The following is a 21357-nucleotide window of genomic DNA, read 5'->3' on the forward strand; positions in this document are numbered from 1 at the left end:
TAGTCTGATGCAAAGTACAGTGGCAAAACTCAGGAGAACAAGTGTGTTTGAAAAACACTGAGCCTTGAACTAGGAATGAAGGAAGGAAGTGGCGGAAGGAAGGAAGTGGCGGAAGGAAGGAAGTGGCGGAAGGAAGGAAGGAAGGAAGTGGCGGAAGGAAGGAAGGAAGTGGCGGAAGGAAGGAAGGAAGTGGCGGAAGGAAGGAAGGAAGTGGCGGAAGGAAGGAAGTGGCGGAAGGAAGGAAGTGGCGGAAGGAAGGAAGTGGCGGAAGGAAGGAAGTGGCGGAAGGAAGGAAGGAAGGAAGGAAGTGGCGGAAGGAAGTGGCGGAAGGAAGTGGCGGAAGGAAGGAAGGAAGGAAGGAAGGAAGGAAGGAAGGAAGGAAGGAAGGAAGGAAGGAAGGAAGGAAGGAAGGAAGGAAGGAAGGAAGGAAGGAAGGAAGGAAGGAAGGAAGGAAGGAAGGAAGGAAGGAAGGAAGGAAGGAAGGAAGGAAGGAAGGAAGTGGCGGAAGGAAGGAAGGAAGGAAGGAAGGAAGGAAGGAAGGAAGGAAGGAAGGAAGGAAGGAAGGAAGGAAGGAAGGAAGGAAGGAAGTGGCGGAAGGAAGTGGCGGAAGGAAGTGGCGGAAGGAAGGAAGGAAGGAAGGAAGTGGCGGAAGGAAGGAAGTGGCGGAAGGAAGGAAGTGGCGGAAGGAAGGAAGTGGCGGAAGGAAGGAAGTGGCGGAAGGAAGGAAGGAGGGAGGGAGGGAGGGAGGGAGGGAGGGAGGGAGGGAGGGAGGGAGGGAGGGAGGGAGGGAAGGAAGGAAGGAAGGAAGGAAGTGGCGGAAGGAAGTGGCGGAAGGAAGTGGCGGAAGGAAGGAAGTGGCGGAAGGAAGGAAGTGGCGGAAGGAAGGAAGTGGCGGAAGGAAGGAAGGAAGGAAGGAAGGAAGGAAGGAAGGAAGGAAGGAAGGAAGGAAGGAAGGAAGGAAGGAAGGAAGGAAGGAAGGAAGGAAGGAAGGAAGGAAGGAAGGAAGGAAGGAAGGAAGGAAGGAAGGAAGGAAGGAAGGAAGGAAGGAAGGAAGGAAGGAAGTGGCGGAAGGAAGTGGCGGAAGTGGCGGAAGGAAGTGGCGGAAGGAAGTGGCGGAAGGAAGGAAGGAAGTGGCGGAAGGAAGGAAGTGGCGGAAGGAAGGAAGTGGCGGAAGGAAGGAAGTGGCGGAAGGAAGGAAGGAAGGAAGGAAGTGGCGGAAGGAAGGAAGTGGCGGAAGGAAGTGGCGGAAGGAAGTGGCGGAAGGAAGTGGCGGAAGGAAGGAAGGAAGGAAGGAAGGAAGGAAGGAAGGAAGGAAGGAAGGAAGGAAGGAAGGAAGGAAGGAAGGAAGGAAGGAAGGAAGGAAGGAAGGAAGGAAGGAAGGAAGGAAGGAAGGAAGGAAGGAAGGAAGGAAGGAAGGAAGGAAGGAAGGAAGGAAGGAAGGAAGGAAGGAAGTGGCGGGAGGGAGGGAGGGAGGGAGGGAGGGAGGGAGGGAGGGAGGGAGGGAGGGAGGGAGGGAGGGAGGGAGGGAGGGAGGGAGTGGCAGGAGGGAGGAAAAGGGAGGGAGGGAGTGGGGGAGGGAGGGATCACATGCTAATATACTTGATGGTAGCTCACCCACATTCCTCTTTGGCCATTGGCTGGGCCAGGTATGGGGATCCTTTCATTCAAAGGTTAATCTTTTAGCATGTGTGCCAGAGGAGTACATTGAGGGAACACTTCTATTTCCTTCAGTACCTTTTTAAAGAATCTAGTGACTGCTGACGCAGACCGTGATTAAGGATCTGTCCATCCCATCCAGGTCATGTGCCTAAAAATCCCTCTGTGCATCAGGAAGACATCAAAGGTTGATCTTTATAAATAAGGCAGGGCAGCATGGCCAGAGCTGGCAGTCTGGCAGCCTGCACTAGAGTCCTCGGAGCTCATCCCACACTCCTGCCGAGTCGCTCATCTCTGTTTATATGAGTAATGGTGCAGCTGGGGGAGGGGATTTGTAAGCACGGAGAAAACACTCTTGGTGTTCATTTTGTGTAAGACTGACATCCACACAAGTTGAGACTCCCAGCGACGTAGTGTGCAGTCACATGCTGTAGCATTCATGAGTACAGATATAAATCAGGCAGATGTTTGTCGACTGGAATGGGTAATAATTTCTTTCTCTCTTTGTTTGAATTTGCATGTTAGCCTCAAATGACAATTTCAGAATTGCTTTCTGCAGTACTTTTCAATAAGCAGAATGTGCTTCACTGGAGATAGATGGAGATATTTCTGTAGGGAGATAGATGTATTTTTAGATAGACACAAATATGGACTTACTCCCATATGCACATGCATATATATATATACACATACAGATTTTTTTTAATTTTTTTTTTACCTTACACCAGTATTGGGGGAAGAAAAAGGATCTGACTTTTTATTTTAAACCCAAAGCTTTTCTTTTTCCCTGAGCAGACCAAATATGACAGTGTTACTCAAACTATAAAATCAAATTAGCACCATTTATTGTGTTAGCAAACTAATTAAAATGTAAAATGTCCTGAAACCACTGGTTTACTGTGTGACAAATGTAAAATTAGAAACAATTAGAAGACTCTCAAGAGGTTTGTGATGTTTAGGTTTCTGACATTGTTCTAATCATCCCTTTAAGTAATGAAAACAATGGTTACCTAAAAATGGAAGGTTAAGGGAAATTATCTTATTCAGTACAGTCATTAGTTAATGATTGTTTATCATTTTAAATGTTGCCATAGTAGACAGAGGCTGACTTTTTAAATCTGAAAGCAGAGGGGACATGTAATAATGAGCAAGCATCTGCTTCATCTGTTATTTCTATATATGATAATAATTTATGTTGTAATAGCACTATTGAAAGATAAGCGTGGTATTTTTTATGATGATCCATATCCCATCCCTCATATGGCTCAGCACAGTTGGGATTTAGTCACTGTGTTATTTCAGAGCTGTTTTATCTTAAGAATTGGACAAAACTGAAAGTGAGTCACGTTAATTTTATATGTGTGATATGTAACCCTTATGAAAGAATCAATCACTTATTTCAGTACTTGTCAACTTCCAGAACTATTTGTTAAGGGTTTTTTTTGATCCATTTCAGGACTCAGGGTAATTTTTTATTTTTTTCTTAAACTTTTTTAGAAAAATCTTTGACAAGAATGGCAAGATATATAAACATTTCTTGGAACTGTGAGGAATTTCAGTATTTCAGAGCATTTCAAATGCCAGATGTCTCCCAGAGTTGAAAACAGCAGTTAGTACTCTGGCTTGAAGATTAGAAATAAAGACAGCAGGGTGATTAATGCAAAGTTGCCTATTAATATTAAATTTTGTTCTTTTTTGTACCAGGGAGAAATATTTGTGCTTTCTCTCCAAGTCCTTGGGAGACCAGTGTTTGACTTTATATTAATTGGTTATGTGAAAGTAGAATAGATTAGCCCTGGGGGATATTCTATAGAAATGTATAGTGTGTCAAGATGTAACTCAAAGAGGACAGGAAGCTCATAATAAGCATTTGCTGTAGACAGATGTATACATTTCTGTGACTGACTGTAGTGGAATTATTTATTATGCTTTTGGCTGTTAAGAATCCAGTATAAGACAATGTACTCAAAGTATTCTCCATTAATTTTCAGCGCCAAATCTTAAAGGCAGACCACGCAAAAAGAAGCCGTGCCCACAGAGAAGAGATTCATTAAATGGCATTAAGGATTCCAACAGTAATTCTGAAAGCAAAGCTGTTGCCAAGGTAAATTACTTAATAACACTCTTTTCGGCACTCTTCTTTTTTAGGTACAACCCTGCCTTTGTTTCCTAGCATGCAGTTTCACATTTAGAGTGTAATTTATTTTCCTGGGGAGATAAACGTAATTTTTTTCAACAGTTTTATTTTTTCACTTTAAATCATGCTTGTTTTCAAAGTTACTAGCAATTATAATCACCTAACAACCTAACGCTATCAGCTTGTTGGTAACTGGTAGTGCTTAAGCTTTCTTGGCATCTCGTGTTACTTTTCACATTCTGTGACACACAAACATAGTGTGTGACAGTATCTTTGAATTAAAAATAAACCTGGGAGCAGCTCACCCTGTTACAATGTACCTCTAAATATAAGTTTGAAGACAGACTATGAAACAAGAGCTGCCTCAGTAATGGTTTCTAAGAAGCAAACATCGACGACATTATCCTAATGTTAAGATGTCGTCATTTTTAAATTGGAAAAAAAAAATAAATAAAGACAGAAACTCAGAATGAAAGCTTAAAAAAAATTCTGGGCTGTTTCTTTAATACTTACTGCTGAGCTGCATGTTCTACAGTTTGCTAAATAGTGCATGCTTTTACACAATCTTCTGTATGTGCTGCAGTGCTTAGCCCATAATGCAAGTAAAAATTTGATTAGTGTTTATAGATTTAATCTTTAAGGTATTTATGGGTTTGTATCTTTTCCTTAGAATATTTTAAAACTGAGTTTCTGTAGTGTAAATTGCATCTTATTTTCTATGTTGTCTGAGTGGTTTTAGACAGGAATTTGGTTTTCTCTTAAAAAAAAGAGCATCACAAATGGCTCCTTTCAAGATGATTTAATTAGGAACTCTAAGATGGAAAGATAGAAAATTACTTAGAGTAGTAGTTTATTTTTATCTGAGACAGAACTTTGTTGCTGATACTTTTAAACTAAACAGCTAAAGAGATTTGCATATATTGAATTTTTACACCAACTCCTCCCAAATCGATTGTTTCAGTAAATTAGATGGACACTTCCATTGTTGTAACCATCTCCTTAGGAAATACTGTGAATCTATAGATCCATTTGCGTTGGTATCGTTGTACACAGTGAATGTCCTGGGAGATTAGGAGGTTAAAGAGGTCAAGTGTTGTACTCTCAGTTTCTCATGGAACGGCAAATTAAATTCCACCTCCTCCTCCTCCTCCCTAGAAATTCAGTTAAAATTGTGCCTTCTGTTGATGACGATACAAGAGGCTGAAGTTCATGATGAAACTCTACCCTTAAGTCCTTGTTTCTCTTCTTTTTATGCCCTACTGCGCTCAGTTGGAGTCTGTACTATCATATTAGATAGGCATGGTAAGAAGTGATGGAGCCTGGTGTGTTGAGTTGCAGGGTCCTGCAAGATATTATAGAGTTTGCCTGAATGTTTTCTCTGTGAAAGAAAGTGCAAAATCATTGTGTGAAAATGTCACAATTTGCCTCAATTCACCCTTTCCCCAAGCCATTTTTTGTGTCAAAATATTGCCAGTGCACTGAGGCGTGGACCATATTGTTAAAGCACCCCAGACTGTACCACAAGTAGTTCTGCTGCTTCAGCACCTGATATATTGGTATTAGATAATTCAAAACAACAGTAACTCTTCATACCAAATTATTTATCCTCTCTGTTTATATTTGGGTTCACACTACTAGTCAGATGGGAGGATATTTCAGATAAGAAGTAATTCCACCTATTTATCTAGTCATACTGTGCTCATCATTGTGCAGATATTAATAGCATTAATTATCTTGGCCAGCTTAATTTCATTATAAATAATAGACATGCTTATGATATAATGTCCTTGCGTGTAGTCACACTGATTTCACTGTGGCTGTTCACATCAATCTATGTCTCAGTGCTGTGGATACACTTCCATGAGAGGAGGACAGTGCATCAAACCCTCTATAGCAGATGTACTGCACTTTGTACAGACCTTGCCTGTGTGTTAATGGGGAGGGAGGAGAAGGATATTTGGGGAAGGGGAGAAATAGAGATCCATCTACCGTCTTCTCATTGCTGGGAACTGTTTGGATCTGGTTATCTGAAGTTCCATGTTGGAGTTCACCATTGGCTATCCCATGAGTGCTCCATGTCCAACTGATGCTGACAGCGAGTCCATGGAGAGGAGGATTGAACACTGCTTGTGTAAACAGGATGAATCCACTTATGTCAGAGTGTTTAGCAGTCCTCCTGCCCATATTCTTGTCCCAGACAGAATCCCTTCTGACCAGAAATTGTGCTGCTTGCATTCTCAGATCATGACACTCAGTGTCTGGCAGCCACCTCATTTCTCAGTGGTGGGGTGATGACTCTGATGGAATTGCAGTAGGTGTATGGTTTGACTTGGGAAACAGCAAGAGGGTCATTCCAAAGGCTGTGTTTTTGAGCTTGTGGAGACCAATGCAAGCTGCATAGTTGTCAGATTTGCTGAATTTTGTGTTCTCAGCTGCCTATGACTAGAAAGCTCAATTCTTAAAACCTAGTTCTCATTAGGCATGTTTGTTCTTGAGCTATCAGCAGATTGAGGGTTCCACACATACCTGACAAGGAAAAGTGTCTGGTTGAGTAGGAACAGCTCTGGGTCAATTCCAGTATAGGTAGCTTGTTAAAAATAGAGTGATAGCATCACAGACAATGTGGTGGACCTGCAGGTGCTGCCAGGAAAAATGGGTCTTTTGTCTGCCACTTGTTGCTTTTGCTGTCTTGATCTCTTTGGTAGTCACTGCATCAATTTTAGTGCCTCCTGGGGAAGATCCCAGGGGAGTTCCCTCCACGGCTGGAAAGGGAATACAAAGCCATCTACTCCAGCAGGATCAGCTCTCCTGGATATATCAAGCTCTTCTCTCAAAACACTCCTAGGACTGGAGGCTTTCATACTTGATGTATCATCAGTGCTGGACAGGCTTTTGGGACTTGCAGGCTCTGGCAGGTGACCCTCATTGTACCTGCTTCACCTTCCCAGAGAGTGATTCCGATTCAAAGTGTGTTCTAATGCTTTTTAAAACTGTCTGATCTGACCATTTTGAGGAACTGAAACGATTAACTTGTTAAATACAGAAATTGTCCCCAAATGAATCTATTAATTACATCTTCTAGTACAAATGCTGAAGTAAACCTCTCACTTCATTTGTATAGCAAGATCTGAGAAATTAGTTTAAAAGTTGCAGGATACGCTTTTCCTGTGGCCACAGGTGGCCTGGCATGGTCTCAGACCTGGAGATTTATTCCCAGTGTGTCAGCCATTATCTGATGGAAACTGTAAAATGCAGGTCTGTTGTGGTCTGTGTTGTGTGTGACCTCTGTCAGGAGAAGACAAACACATGGCTGTACCCATGAGTATTGACTGGCCATTTTGTCACGGATCATCCACCTCTGATGGAACACACAGCTGGAGACAGTCATGTTCCAGAGCCCATCTCATTGCACCCCCATCTTATCCAACTTAATCCAGCTGTGGCACTGGGTTTGTGTTTTGAAAGAGGAGGACAGTTGGTGGTGCTTGGAGCAAATCTGGCATCGTTCTCCCAATTCTCATCGATCTCTCATGCTTTTTATATGTTTATGCTGGATTTACACTTGTGTTACCCAGAATGGCATTTGGCCCTTTTGGTTCTCATTTGGTTCTCATGACATTCATCCATATTGCCTGTCAGATGGTAGGGAGGTTCCAGAAGTGAGGCTTGGGCCTCAAATGCTGAGCAGATGAAGCATTGTAGCCTTCGCCAAAGCTTTGTTCAACCTAATGCTGCTTGGAGTCCACCCATAGCATTTTGACACCTCTGAGTTCCACAGGGGTTTTGACCTTGCTTCTCTGTAGACAAAGAGAAGGAAGGTTGTGTGTACCACGGGTTTTTCCAAATCCTCGTGGCTTTCTTAATATTACTTTGTCTCCTTTAGGGTAGTATTCCTTGCTGTTAGCTTGCACAGCCATGAGCTTTGATTTCACTTAGAGTTCATGCCCACGTTGTTTTTGCAAACATAGTTCTGAATTGCCTGGTTTGAAAAAGAGAAGCCAAGCAAGTTGGTGACAAAACTGAAAAATTGTTCCTAGGTCCAGTGAATTTGTTTCAAATTTGCAACTCCAATAAAAAATCCTAAAATTATTACAATCATGCATTCCTTTTGGGAGTGTTAATCCAGTCTTTGGTGAAGCATTGAAACCTATGACAATGTAATCTAAATTTTGGAAGTTGTTAAATAATTTTTGTGAGGTGCCAAAGTAAAAAAAGTCAAGGAATTACAGCTCTGACCTGAAAAGTGGGGAAGTCCAAAGTTCATTTAATCGGAAAAAAACCCAACTTATTAACTCCTCTGACTTTTGGATGAAACCTGTGATATTTACAAAAGTTTAATCAACAAGCATATCTATCACTAAAATGTAAAGGATAGTGTCTTGTGCTATTGGAAGACAGCATCTCTTTGAACTGTGCAATTGGAGAATATCAAGCAGTACACTGGACATACTTCAGCAGCAAGTGATCAAGAAAAATCCTGCAGGAAATCCACCAGTCCCTGCTGCATTGCTTGGGAGGAGTGAGCCTGTGCCCTCCACTATGGAGGTTTTTCAGCAGCATCAGTTGCCATGGAAAATCATGACCACTTGTCCACTCTGCTTAGGAACGACCATTGCTTTGTCCAGCATCTGTGAAAAACTGTGGAGCAGATCACTTGAACTCAGTACTCTAAGCAAAGTTAATACCTGGAGCAGTATAAAGGTTTTGCTTTCCCTGAGCCTGAAATGCCAGAGTATCTTTTATTAAGATAAAATAACTATATTGTGGTTGTGATCTTTCCAGTGGTATGTTTGTTGTTTGTATACAAGCACTTACATAATGCTTTTCATAGCAGTTGCTTCCAAATTTTCAACAAATAACCAGAAAGCACCTGGTTGAGAAGTGACGGTTCTGAAGGAGGGTCTGTGGGTTGCTTGACCAAGAGTTTCTGCCTTCCTGCACAGCAGGATAACCTGCTCCCTCTGGGAGCACAAAGGACAAGTCTTGGAAAGCATTGAAGGGACAAAGAGGGCCTGCAGGATATAAGCCAGTATCACTGGGTATTTTTCCCTGTGTATGAATACTGGGGAGAGGTAAAGTGGTTCAAATTTATTGATTTACAGACTGCCGCATATCTGCTGGGCAGTCCAATGGGAGACCTGGAACTCTGCACTCTTATGTGCATTGGGGATGCCAGTGTCTACCAGGGAAGTCTCCAGCTACCAGCCTCTCCCTTCTGCTAAATGCTTAGGGCTGTGCTTAAGTTTAAGCAGATGTTCAAATACACTTTACTTGAGTCCATCCTACAGCAGAACCTCCACTCGTGTGCTGAGGGCTCTGCCTGGATAAAGCTTTCCAAGGTTTGCATCTATTTAGGTGGGCCAAAGGAGAGAAAAATGTGTCATCTCGGAGCTGGCTGCTGAGCATTCCTGGAAGGGGCTGAGCACCCTCAGCTCCAAGGGTTGTCTACAGGAGTTCACAATGCTCAGTGTCAATCCTGGAACAAGGGTTATTATTAGACTTGCTAATGGCAAGTGCATGTGAGAGATAGAAGCTGTGACATAGCAATATATAGTCATAAAAATGCAGATCTGGAGAGCATTACCAGTGAGTTACAATGATTTAAAGATGTGGCTGTTTAAAAATGCTGTGACTAAGATTCAGAACAAGACATTTAGCTTTATAAATAGCTTCCTTTGTTTCCCGTCAAACACAGTTGTACGGTTTGGCCTTCATTTTTTTCAGCAATCCATTGTGCTAGGAGAGGGTATTTATTCATTAAGTGAAAATTAAAGGTTACTCAGATCTGATATAACATCTTTTCTTTTCCCAGGTAAAATGTGAGGCTAAGTCAGCTTTGCCTAAACCCAAGAGTAACAACAGCAACTGTAAGAAAGGCTCAAGTGAGGATAAATCAAAGATTGCCATAGGTGAAGAATGCAGAGCTGATGAGCAGGCTTTCCTTGTGGCTCTTTATAAGTATATGAAAGAAAGAAAAACACCAATTGAACGAATACCCTATTTAGGTTTTAAGCAGAGTAAGTATCCTTTTTCTCACTTTCTTCATGACATTTTAGAATGGTTTGGCTTCTCTGGAGAAAGCAATTGCACACAAAGCCTATTTTAAAGCCTTATGGATGGGGAGGGACCATATTTACACATTTTCCAGTTCAGGTATTTTGCTGTCTTATGCCTAGATTTGCATCTCTTCCTTCTGGGGTAGTTGCTGCTGGATATTTATAGGTTTAAATCCACTGATTATGACTAGAAATAGACATGTTGAAAACTCTCTAGTTCTCTGTTTTGTAAATCTGCAGAGTCTGTAATGCCTTTCTTCTGAGTTAATAATATGACATATCTTTATTGTGCCCAGATGTTCTTTATGAAAGGACAAATATTAAAGGAAGACATTTAAAGGTAGCCAAGAAAGGCATGAAAGGGATCATATTTTTAAGCCCCAAAATGTGTTTATAGTTAATAAATTACTGACTTTGGATAATAAAACCAGACTGTATCTGCTTAATACAGAATGCAGTCTTTAGAATTGCTGTGGCATGTACAGTTTGTAATGCCACAGTCTGTAAATTAATTGTATACGGAGAAGATACAGTTCAAATTGAAGTTTGCATAAATATTGCAGCGCAATGTAGATCTTTCACAGTTTCCAACAAAAGCTGTAAATGGGAGTATTGCACCTTATCTATAGATTGAATGATATTTTATTTCCTTAAAGGGAAAATGTCATGAATTGAAATATTATTTACTCTAATTTATCTCCTAGATTAAAACCATGTGTTATTTCGATGAAGAATGTCAAACCTGTATGTTTTACATAAGAATTTACATACCTAATAGCAATTGGCACTGATTGCAACAGGCCTCCAGCAGCCATTATAAACTTACATAACTCAAAATGATTACAGTGTTTGTCTGAAAACTGGCTGCTTGAAATGGGAATAAAATTAATGTACTATGAACAGCTTTGTTGCATTATGCATTGATTCAGATTAAATCAAGGCCTAAGCAAAGCTCTTGATATCTTTGAAGCAGTACAATGTTCAGTGAGGCTTTCAGAACTTTCTGTGTTGGTTGAAGAAGTATTTTTTTCCTCCCCCACTTCCTCATATTATTCTGCATTCTGTCAACCATGGAGACAGGGTGGGCTTAAAAGACAAGCTAAAGTATTATTTCTAAAGTTGCCCACTGGGGATAGGGCCTGCTGCTAACATTTAGCTGAAATACATTGAAACTTCTCTGACATTCATTATGAAGTGGAGACCTGCTCTGGCAAATACTTAAATACCAAGAGCAAGTATGCTGAGAAGACCAAAAGTGTTTGCAGGATGGGGCTCTGTATTCATCCAGCAAGGCTTGTGCAAACATTGCCAATATAAATAGGTTGTTGGGAAGAGGCAGTACGTACAGCATAGCAGAACATCCCTCCATGGAGAAGGAGATCCTGTTCACCATGCTCCACAGCAGTACTGCTGACCTCAAATATTCTGTGGGGAATCACTATTGGTGGAATTGTGCATACACCTTTGATAGGACTGACATGGATTTTTCTTCTAATAATTAAATGAGATAAAATAAAAATTAAAATAAAATAAATAAAATAAAAAATACATCAGCAAGCAGTGGCCCCATGGGACAGGGGGCTGGGATGAAAAGCATATGAAAGGAGAGAAGTTCTGCAGGAAATAACAACTCCCTCCCAGTACATCTTTTCAGTTGAGTTGCCTCTGTGCCTCTGATCCCACAGCCACGGGCAAGGTACAACCAGCCACAGCATAATTATTCCAGTAATGCTCATTTGTGCTCCATCTGGGTTCATTCATGCAGGGCCCACTAGAACGCAGCTTATTGTTCATTGATTATGGAGCCCATTATCTGAGCTGCAGTAAATATTGGATATTGTCTAATTGATAGGTCTGCTCTATAAGCCAGTGTGTGGGTCTTGCTTTCTTGCTAATGAAACTGGTATTAAACAAATAATTAAAAGTAACATTCTTCCCAGTAAGTAGTTTTTATTATCAAAGTTACAGAAACATGCTACTGTGTCTCTTATCAGAAAAATCAGATGAGCCCATTACTTTTGTCTCTGTATTTTTCCAGTCCTGTTAAGGAATCTGTGTTCTCTTATATATAATTAAAAAATATATATAGTATGGGCTAATATTTACTCTTCAGATTATGTAAATACCTCTTTGAAAAGTGTTTCACAGGAGCTTTTTCAGGGGCTGTGAGCTTTTTTTTCTCTATTTTTATTTTTTTAAAACTGTTTCATTTACATTTATTTGAAATATGTTGGCTAATGCAATGCTTATCTAAATACTTATTGTCCCTCTAACAGTTAACCTTTGGACTATGTTTCAAGCTGCTCAAAAACTGGGAGGATATGAAACAGTAAGTGTTTAAGTAACTTAAATGAAATAATTGTGCAATCTAACTTTTCCCTGTTAGAAAAAAAAAATGTAAAAGCAAACCATCATTTGCTGCATTTTAGGCTAGCTGTACTTATAGTGGGTTTATTGGGCCATTTTTGGAAATGGTCCAAATTAGTTCCAGATCTGGCAAAATTGTAAACTTGTCATAAAAACTCCAAGTGGAAAACATATGTAACTCTTCTCTGTCAAGGAAATTAGTTAGGTATGTAATTTTTTCCCATGTTGAGAAAGGGCTATTATTGTACAACAGGCCAAGATTGCATAAAAGAAATTTCACTTGGCAGCATCCCTGACATCTGTTCATGTCTAATATGGGAAATGTATTAAAGGCTTTCAAAAGTAATCAGCATTGTCCATTAAGGAATAGTATGCTGCAGAATCTTCTCTTGTTCCAAGTGTAAAAGATCTTTATTAGATAAGGGTCAGTACCACATAAACAGGAAGTTATCAAAGTAAAAGAGTCTCTGACACTTTTTATCAGCTAACCATATCTAACAAGAGCAGTGTATTTTTAGCTCACAGGAAAATTTGATGGCCATGGATTTTACAGCATATATTTTGAACCAATAAAATATTAGAGCAACAAACTTAGATTAAAATCTTGAAATGAGAAGAGCTGCATTAATATGGCACATCAGTATGACATCTGTAATAAAAAAACAATTAACATAGGAAGATGTCGTCACTGGAAATATTTTCTTTGCCCACAATGATCAGATTAAGTTGTTCAGTTCCTGCCACAGTTGGATGAAAGAAATTACTTTTGCTTTGTTTATGAAGTAATCTGGGACATATCTGTGCTGTAGAGAAATGAGAAGAAGAAATACACTATCAAGAAACTGGAAGTCATTTGAACCAAAGTGCAAAAGTCAACTGTTTTCCTTCCATACAATAAAGTACATTGCTCTGTACATCAGCAGCCTGAGGTGGTTAGCACGGGTGCACCTGGGATTTTGTGAGATGTGAAATCTAACGTTCTTTAAAAAAATATATGCTATATTTGGCTTCTATTGTTGCTCTATCTTTCATTAGTCAGCACATACCATGCTTATGTACAGGGGTGTGTGTAGGCGTGCTCATGCGTATGTATGAATGAATAGCTACCATAGATAGATCATTACAGCAATTATGAGCAAACAGTAATTGCTTGAGTTGTAAAGTGCAGTGAAAATGAGGGCTAAAATCTTGAACTTGATCCAGAGCACCAGGAAAGGCCAGGAGGAAGACTGAACGGAGAGTGGTATGTTCAGAGTGCTCAGGAAAGCGAGCAATTTTCACAGCAATGTTTCAGGTTTGCTTGAGGGGAACAAGTACAGAAGCAAGGATGCCAAAGGGGTGGCTTTCTGGAGAGACCTGAGTTTTAGTGCCAGAGGGAGAGGAATGGATTTAGATGAGCTGGAGCAAGTGAGCCTCTGTATGGCAATGTCCCAGTGGCACCTGTGTCACATGAGGCCCATCCTGAGGCACAGCAAGAGTAGGATTGTGAACTTGTGTCAAGGCCCCAGAGCCAGCTTTGAGAAAAATGACAGGATCAGAGGGGAAGGATCACATACATGAAAATGTCAGTCAGTGTAGCTTCAGTCCACACTCGTCTCAAAGCTCCTGTCCTTTTCTTGGTGACAGATGTTCTCTGTTGTATAGGGGCATTTGTCACCTTGAATGAAAATGTCCCAGCAGTGCTTATTTTTCATACGGAGTAAACTAAGCAATTGCTTCCTGTTCAGTAAATGGTAAGGCAAGCGCAGCTTACACCCTCTGACATAGCCATGAGCCCAGCTTCTGTTGGAGAGTAACTGTGTCTGAAATTATGAGCCTGCTCCTGTTTCTATGATCTGAGTGGTGTCTGTGCTCTTTGCAGGCAAGCTGAAGCTGGGAGGACTGTTGTGATGCAATTTAAGTTGTATATGGAACATAAAGTTTCCTGACCTCGTTCTCTTCTGTTAACAGTCTCATCCTCTAGTACAGATCTGCCTTTGCATTAAATTCCCTGAGTATTGTATCAATAGCTGTTGCAATATTCTGACCTGTGCACACCCTAGGGTTTATTATTTTATGGCCAGTTAATATGCATTGAGTTTGTCAACTGCATTAGTTTGTATATATTTTATAATGGCAAACATTGCCGAGAAGCTTTTGTGTTTTATTTGTTTCATTTTTCACAAGTCAGTGGATGGTAGGGGTGACATGGACCTCAGTTATCAGTTTTAGGATCTTAGGTAGGTCTACTCAGATGCAGAAATTTCAAGTGAGTTCTTTAATTCAGTGTTGTGCAGAATCCACCACCCTCATACACAGTGCCACCATCTATTGATGAGAAGTCGTGGAGTGAAACAGCTTTCTCAGATCTGCCTTGTTAAATACACATTTATCTCTATGGCTCCTTCCATCTGACTTGAGCAAACCATTACAAGGGCTTCATCATCTTTAACTGGTTTTAAAATTTCACAAGTTTCTCGTTTGTGCATTGAGACAGAAACAGGCCTTTTCTCTTGGAAGTATTGCAAAGAAAATAATATTTAAAAGTAGATGTTGGACTTCAACATGTGACAGCCATTTTTTGAACAGGAAGCAGATAAAGGATTGCTTAAAATGATGTATAGAAACTTAAAGTAGTCAGATGACAATTTTTTTACAAGCATATAAACCTCCCCAGTTAAAGCAGTAGCAAACTTTGCATACTTTTATTTGGCAAAACAGTTATAGTCTTCCCATTTTTAATTTTATTCACTGCCTTGTCCACTTTGTTCTTATATAGATGTGTTGATGCAGTGTAAAAAACATTATTGAGAAACAAGCATGGATCACGTGCAGTGCTTTTCATCCTCTGTGCAGAAGATTTTTGCAATATTTTTGAGTTCAGTCCTGTTAGTTAAGGATCTAAAAGTGACTGAGAACAGATAGGGATTGGATTTGAGGTGCAGAGAACAACTTTCTTAGTCATCTGATTTTCCCCCTGGGGGAATGGATCCAGTGAGGCTTAACGGAGAGCATTACCTTTGCATATGGGATATACATACAGGATATCTAATAGTGTCAAGACATGATTATGTGTCATATTTAAGTGCTCTCCATTTAGAGTACTTACAAGAGTAATTTCTCCTCCATTTGATTATTAATTCTTAGTTAGTTGCCATCTGTGACTGTGCAATACCACACTCCCTTGTACTTGTTGAACATAATACAGGCTTAATATAAACAGCAATCCGTAGAAACTGATTTAAGACTTTAACAGATGAAGCTGTCTCTTTGTAGTTGGTAGAATCATATTTCTCTTAAAGGATATGTGAGATGAGCATCTTTGTTACTAATAATAGGAGAGTGCATTGGAAAGCACTCTCTATAGCGGACCTTCGCAGTATGAATGATTTAAAATGTCCTCAAATCATTGGATGAAATATGGAATGGTGCCATGTTGTAGGGGGCTCAGCTGCAGTGGCATTTAACACCTGTTGCCTGGAATTTTCTCAGTCACTCTAAGGTAAGTGAATAAAAGATGCAGAAGTTCATAGATGGGAAACTTCCAGGGCTTACCTGAAGTGTTGTCCTTGGCAAACTATGAAGTAGCATTTTTCCTTTTGAGTCAACATAAAAGGAATGCCTTGGCATGTTGCAGAAGGCTGTGTGGCTGAATGGACTCTACCTGGAGATGTCTTAGAATGATAAAGGATAAAAAGAAAATTAGGTGAAGCTTAACCTTCAGTATGTAGCAGCTTAGATTTTACCAAAGGTCTGTGGGATCCCATTTAGCTGTTGTCTCCTGGAAGCAGCAATTAAGTACTTTAGTTTTTAAAAATTAGTGATTGACACATACATCAGTCCTGTGTCTGGGCAGGCCCAAAGAAACTGGTATATCAGTGGAATGCAAAGCTAACTGGGTTTGTTTCATACAGAACTAATACCCAGAGCTCTGAAGAGAGCTGTACCTTGACCAGAACTGAGTTTGTATTAGTTTGTATTACCATGACCCATTATGTTGCAGCAGGAAATAAGCAAAAAGCCTTTCAAGGAAGGGAGCTGGGAGCTAGAAATGCAGTGCAGAAGACCTTAAGATTTCTCAAAGCAGAAGACACCATTAAAAGCATGTTTGTAAACAGTCTTCTGCTTTAATAGATAATGGCTTTTTTTTTTTTTTCCCTGGACTACCAGTCACTGCATAATACTGTGCTTATAGGAACCAAATCAGATCTGCTCTTACATCCCTGGACAGGCCAGTCTCTTTGCTTAACTCTGATTTCTGGTGGTTGGGAAACATGTCAGAGATTTTCAAAGGTGCTTGCTTCCAGTGGGCCCATCATAGGATTCAAGGATTTTGAAGATGTATGTTGGAGCAAATTGCAGGAGGGCTCTACAACCCAGAAGGCCACTTTAAAACTAAAGCCAGTATTGGAATGTGAAGCTGTCAGAGATGACACTGGCCTGTGAAATTGCCTCAATTAATGGGTGAGTCTGGACCATCCTGCACTTCTAGAAATGTGGCAGGCACTGGGAGTGATATATATGCTATTAGGAGTAAGGAAAAACAAATCAAAAAACTAAAGCAGCAGAGGCTGACATTTTTGGTAGCAACCACAACCATAAGCAAAACATTGCCAAGCATTATCCTTTCCTGACTCCTTGGGATGTTTGGTCACTGAGGTGGCTGAGAAGAACTTGTATGAGAAAGGAAGGCAGTCTTCAGTTTGGGTATGGTGAACCAGAACATCCAGCTTGAGCAGTCCTGCCCTGCATGACAAGAGTACAGTTTCCTCAGTGAAGCATTTTGTTCATATTGTTTAAGGATGTAATTAATCAGTTCCTTTAGTCCTTTGAAGTTTATTAAGCATAAAAAATAAACTTTCCAGAGCAGGGAAAAACTCGGCCCCAAGCTTTGTTAGAATAACAATTGTTTCAGGGAATGTCAAATTTAAACTCCCTCTGTGGGAGGGTACAACTCAGTTAATTGCCAAGGAGCTCTGGTCCATTGCAGATGTAGAATTGGATAAAGCTGGGGAAATGTTTGTGAAACTACTATTATTCTAAGCAGCTTAGAAGAAAGAGACACAAAAAATGATCCATGGACTTCAAAGGGATTCACTTTTCCCCTTAGTTATGTTTCCTAGTGTTCCAGCTTGACTTGAGTCAGCTCATGGTAAATGAGACTAGGGTTTTAAAGTTTTCCCTTTGAAAATGGAGACCATGCTTCTTAGTTACATCAGGATGTTTATGAGGGGGACTTACAGTAGTCCTCCTGCTAACTAATCCTTGGCTTTCATTTCAAGTTTCTGCACAGGGTTACTGTTCTTAGCCAAGGCTTCAGGTCCTGGACAGCCTTGCAAGCCCAGCCAGGTTGTGCTTGTCAAAGGGCCAGAGCACAGACCCCAGAGCAGCTTCATGCACTTTCATCCCCCCTGCCACAGGTTTGGTTGCAGCAGTCCTCAAGTGATCTGTGATTTTTTGGGAGCTCCAAGAAGGCTCCGTGTCTGGCCACACCTCTGTCTGTCATGAGGACCGGTGAAATGTGGAAGGCAGGACCAGAGGTAGCTTCCTATCCAGGCATTCCTCCACAGCAGGATACTTGGTCCAACTCTCATTTGACTTTTTGGGTTGCACAAGGCACATCCATTCATATTCTCAGGATGTGATGTTCTTTATGGCTCATTAGGACTCTGGTTATTCAAGTACTTTAGTACTAATAATAATGTGTGGGTAGCCTGGGGAAGAGACAGCATAAGAACTGAAACAAAACAGACTTAGGATGAACCTTATCATCAGATGAGTGTTTGATTTGCATTTAAATAATTTGCTTGTGTGGAATTTATCCTTGAATTGCTTGAATCCTTGTGCTGGTAGTCTTTGGGTTTAATAAAAAAGACAGAAAATAAAATTAGTGAATGAAGTTAGTTCATTTAGCTTTATATAAGATTTAAGATAAAGCACTTTTTTTTTTTCTTTCTTTCTTTTTTCCCCAAAGTATCTATAGGTGCGAAGTATGCTCAGATGTTAATAGTGAGTTAAAGCTACTGCTGTTTTCTGGAGAACTCTGCAAACAATAAATTTAAAGAAATTGTATCATTATCAAATGATAAGACTCCAGCCAGGCTTTTGGCTTTGAGCAAAACAGAAACACGTCTTACTCTGTAATATTTAATGATGGTAGCTATCTCTCATTTAGATTAAAATTACAGGCTTCAGATTGCAAGTTGTAGTATTTGTTCTCTTCTGATTGCTGCCTTTAGCTCCTCAGTAAACGCCATTGGCTTCTCTGTGGGTAGCTCCAAAGAAGCCTCCAGGGCTGAATATATTAAAATCCACAGCATTCTGCAGCAAATGACAAAATTCTCCCTAAATTTCCCTCACAGTTTTCTACAGGCCTTTTTTATGAGCTGCAGGCAAACAAGGGTGATCTGTTGTGCTTGTTCTATTCCTGTTTCTCTTCCTGTTTTAAATATAGCGGAATATATAAAATAATGAAGTGGTATTCAGAAACAATCCTTCTGCCAGGTCTTCCATCTGTTATTCTGTATAATCCTAATTCCTCTACAAAAAAAAACACAAAACACTAGAACCATGGTATGCAACTCAATATGGTACAAGATGTTTATTTTCATCAGTATGGTCCAATAAAGTACACAGCTCAAATGTTAACATTGGAGTACATTAAGATTTCATTAGTATTTAATCTATATATTTTACAGATATAAATGGATAAAAATTAACAGCTTGTAACATATTTAGTTACAGACTATGGTTTTGTGGATCTACAGAATTCTGTGATGGATTTGGGTTTCGCAGCAGATTTATTTTCTCTAATTCCGTTAAAATAACTATGTAATCATTATTTGAGCTGAGTACGGTTTGAGCTTCATTTTCATAATTCACCGTGGGATTTGTCTGCATAACTTCTGATGGTTAATGACCCTGTATTGATTGAGATTCTGATTTCTGAGAGTGTATGGCTTGTGATTTGATAATGAATCAGTCAGATCACTCCATTTTAGAGAGAAAGAAAATAGACATAGTTAACAAAAAAAAAAAAAAAGACACTCAAAGCTCTGTATGTCTGTAGGGACTTTTATAGTGTTTGTAGTACATGCTGTTCTGAAAGTGTTATACCTGCATTTGTTGTTGTAAACTAAAATGCTGTAGAATCTGTAAAGATGCAAGATTAAATTTTCCATTGCTATTTTTACAGATAACAGCCCGTCGACAATGGAAACATATTTATGATGAATTAGGTGGTAATCCTGGAAGCACAAGTGCTGCTACATGTACTCGCAGACATTATGAACGGTAAGATAACAAATCTGAAACGCTTGTTTAATAAAGAAAAAATTAATTTGGAAAGCATTCAAAGCATTTTATAAAGAATTAGAAAAAAAAGAGAGAGAGTCTTCTTAAGGATTTAGTAAATATTTCCCCAACAGTTTAATCAGATAATCAATCCATTATAATTTTAACCAGAGTGTCTGTCTCCAGTGACTAAATAAATTAAAAAAGCATCTGATTTTCCTTTGGTATAGATCTTAATTTTTGCAACAGCTTTCCAGTTAAAGAAGTTAAAAAACTGAGAAAAACATACTCAAGGAAAAATAAGAAACAGCAGCTAATTGATGCAAACGCTTGTCTTCTATCATTTTTTAGGAATACCAATTAAGCAAATTGTGGTTTTTTGATCAAAATAATGCGGTGGCCCATAATGCAGGGTGCTGTTAATGTTGTAGGTCATGTCAAGTGTTGCATTTCTCTTCCTCATGGCATTCCTTCCCTCCTCCCTTCCTGCAAGCTGCTGCCAAACACTCTTTCTCTGCAACTATTGTTGCTGGTCAGAACTGTTGAATTCTTATTCTTCCCATGTAGATAATAACTTCCAGGGCTTGTGAAGCCAGCACACATTGAGTAAAATACTGGAGCTGGAATGCTGTTTTGATTTGGTTTTAGAAACAACTCTTGGGGCTTTTTCTTTCCTTTTCTTTTTCTTTTATCTTTTTTTTGTTTCTTTTTCTTCTGTTTTTCTTTTCCTTAGACAAGCAAATGTGAATAAAAGCTCAGCAATTTTTGGCTCAGATAAGTAAAATTCAGTCTCTTCTTCCTGGGCGTAACCAAGTCACTTTGCTGGGCTCAGGAAGAGATTCTACTTGCCCGTGCAGAAGGTGTCACGTCAGAGCTGTGTTCAATGGCAAGTTTCTCTCCTTACCTTAGTGCCTGATGTGTAGGCCTCTTGAAGAGAGATACTGCCATCCTCATGGAGGGTGGGGGATTTGATCATGCTCATTTACAGAGGACATCTCCAGCAGAAGGGCTTGGGTGCACAGAGGAGTTGCATGTAATGAATGCCATTATAAATGCTAGAAGCTTTCTGGAGATTGAGCTAAGCAGCAGAGTGAAGTGAGTGAGCTGCTGTGCATGTCAGCTGGGGCTTTTCCTTGCCTTCATGTTGCAGACAAATGTTATAAATTGTTTTATTGACTCATCAGATTGTGGGTATTTAGCTCTTCCACCCCTAACATTATAGCCCTGAGAATCTCAGAGCTTCCTTTGCACCCAAGCCAGCTGACAGGTTTCCAACTGGCAGTCTGGCTTTTCCCTTGCCAGATGTTCTGTGCGAGATGTTATTTGACAGGGGAGACCCAAGCACACATAAGCATTAGGTCTTTGTGGGTTTGGGTTGCAGAGGGAGAATTGCTGAAAGCCTAGAGTCACTGAGAGAGCGCATCTCTTGTAGTTGTGGAAAAATAAATGAGCCATTCACAAATACTCCATGAACCCCTGTCTTTCTCTTCTGCTTTCCTGACAGTGTTCAGTGTTAGTGGTTTGGTGTTTTTTTGCATGCAAGAGCTTTGCATTGCAGTCCCATGCATAGAGACTCATGAGTGACTGACTCAGCAGTTACTTGGATATGCTCTGAAGTGCCACAAAACCCATTGTTTACACTTGAAAACCTGAGCAGACTCCTGATGCCTTCCAGACTGGAAAAGCCTTTCCAGGCTACCCAAAAGCAGTTCTGCTTGATTTGACCTAGTCTGAGGAAAGAGTCTTCTAGTTTATGGTTAGATTGGTTTTAATACACTGAAGAACTCAAATCTGAGTTCATGGATGCCAGTCTATCATGTATTTCTGTGCTAGGTCTGATATGAGACAGCACCTAATTTTCCACATCCC

At 40.2% G+C, this 21357-nt stretch overlaps 1 protein-coding gene across 8 annotated transcripts in view; it reads left to right on the forward strand.

The window, feature by feature from the left end:
* The window catches only part of ARID5B (AT-rich interaction domain 5B), a 119542-nt gene that overhangs the window by 79453 nt on the left and 18732 nt on the right, over positions 1-21357 (forward strand). For 3 of the 8 annotated variants that reach the window (XM_086899784.1, XM_086899788.1, XM_086899783.1), the window contains 4 exons: positions 3648-3760; positions 9606-9810; positions 12126-12178; positions 19391-19488. In XM_086899784.1, the coding sequence (XP_086755910.1) occupies positions 3648-3760; positions 9606-9810; positions 12126-12178; positions 19391-19488 (469 nt within the window). Of the gene's footprint in view, positions 1-2048; positions 2141-3647; positions 3761-9605; positions 9811-12125; positions 12179-19390; positions 19489-21357 lie in introns of those variants that run through there. The other 5 variants (XM_086899787.1, XM_086899790.1, XM_086899786.1 and 2 more) reach the window with 3 other exon arrangements.

Source organism: Cyanistes caeruleus, chromosome 8 (assembly GCF_971803275.1).
Source record: "Cyanistes caeruleus chromosome 8, bCyaCae1.hap1.1, whole genome shotgun sequence".
Taxonomy (NCBI): domain Eukaryota; kingdom Metazoa; phylum Chordata; class Aves; order Passeriformes; family Paridae; genus Cyanistes; species Cyanistes caeruleus.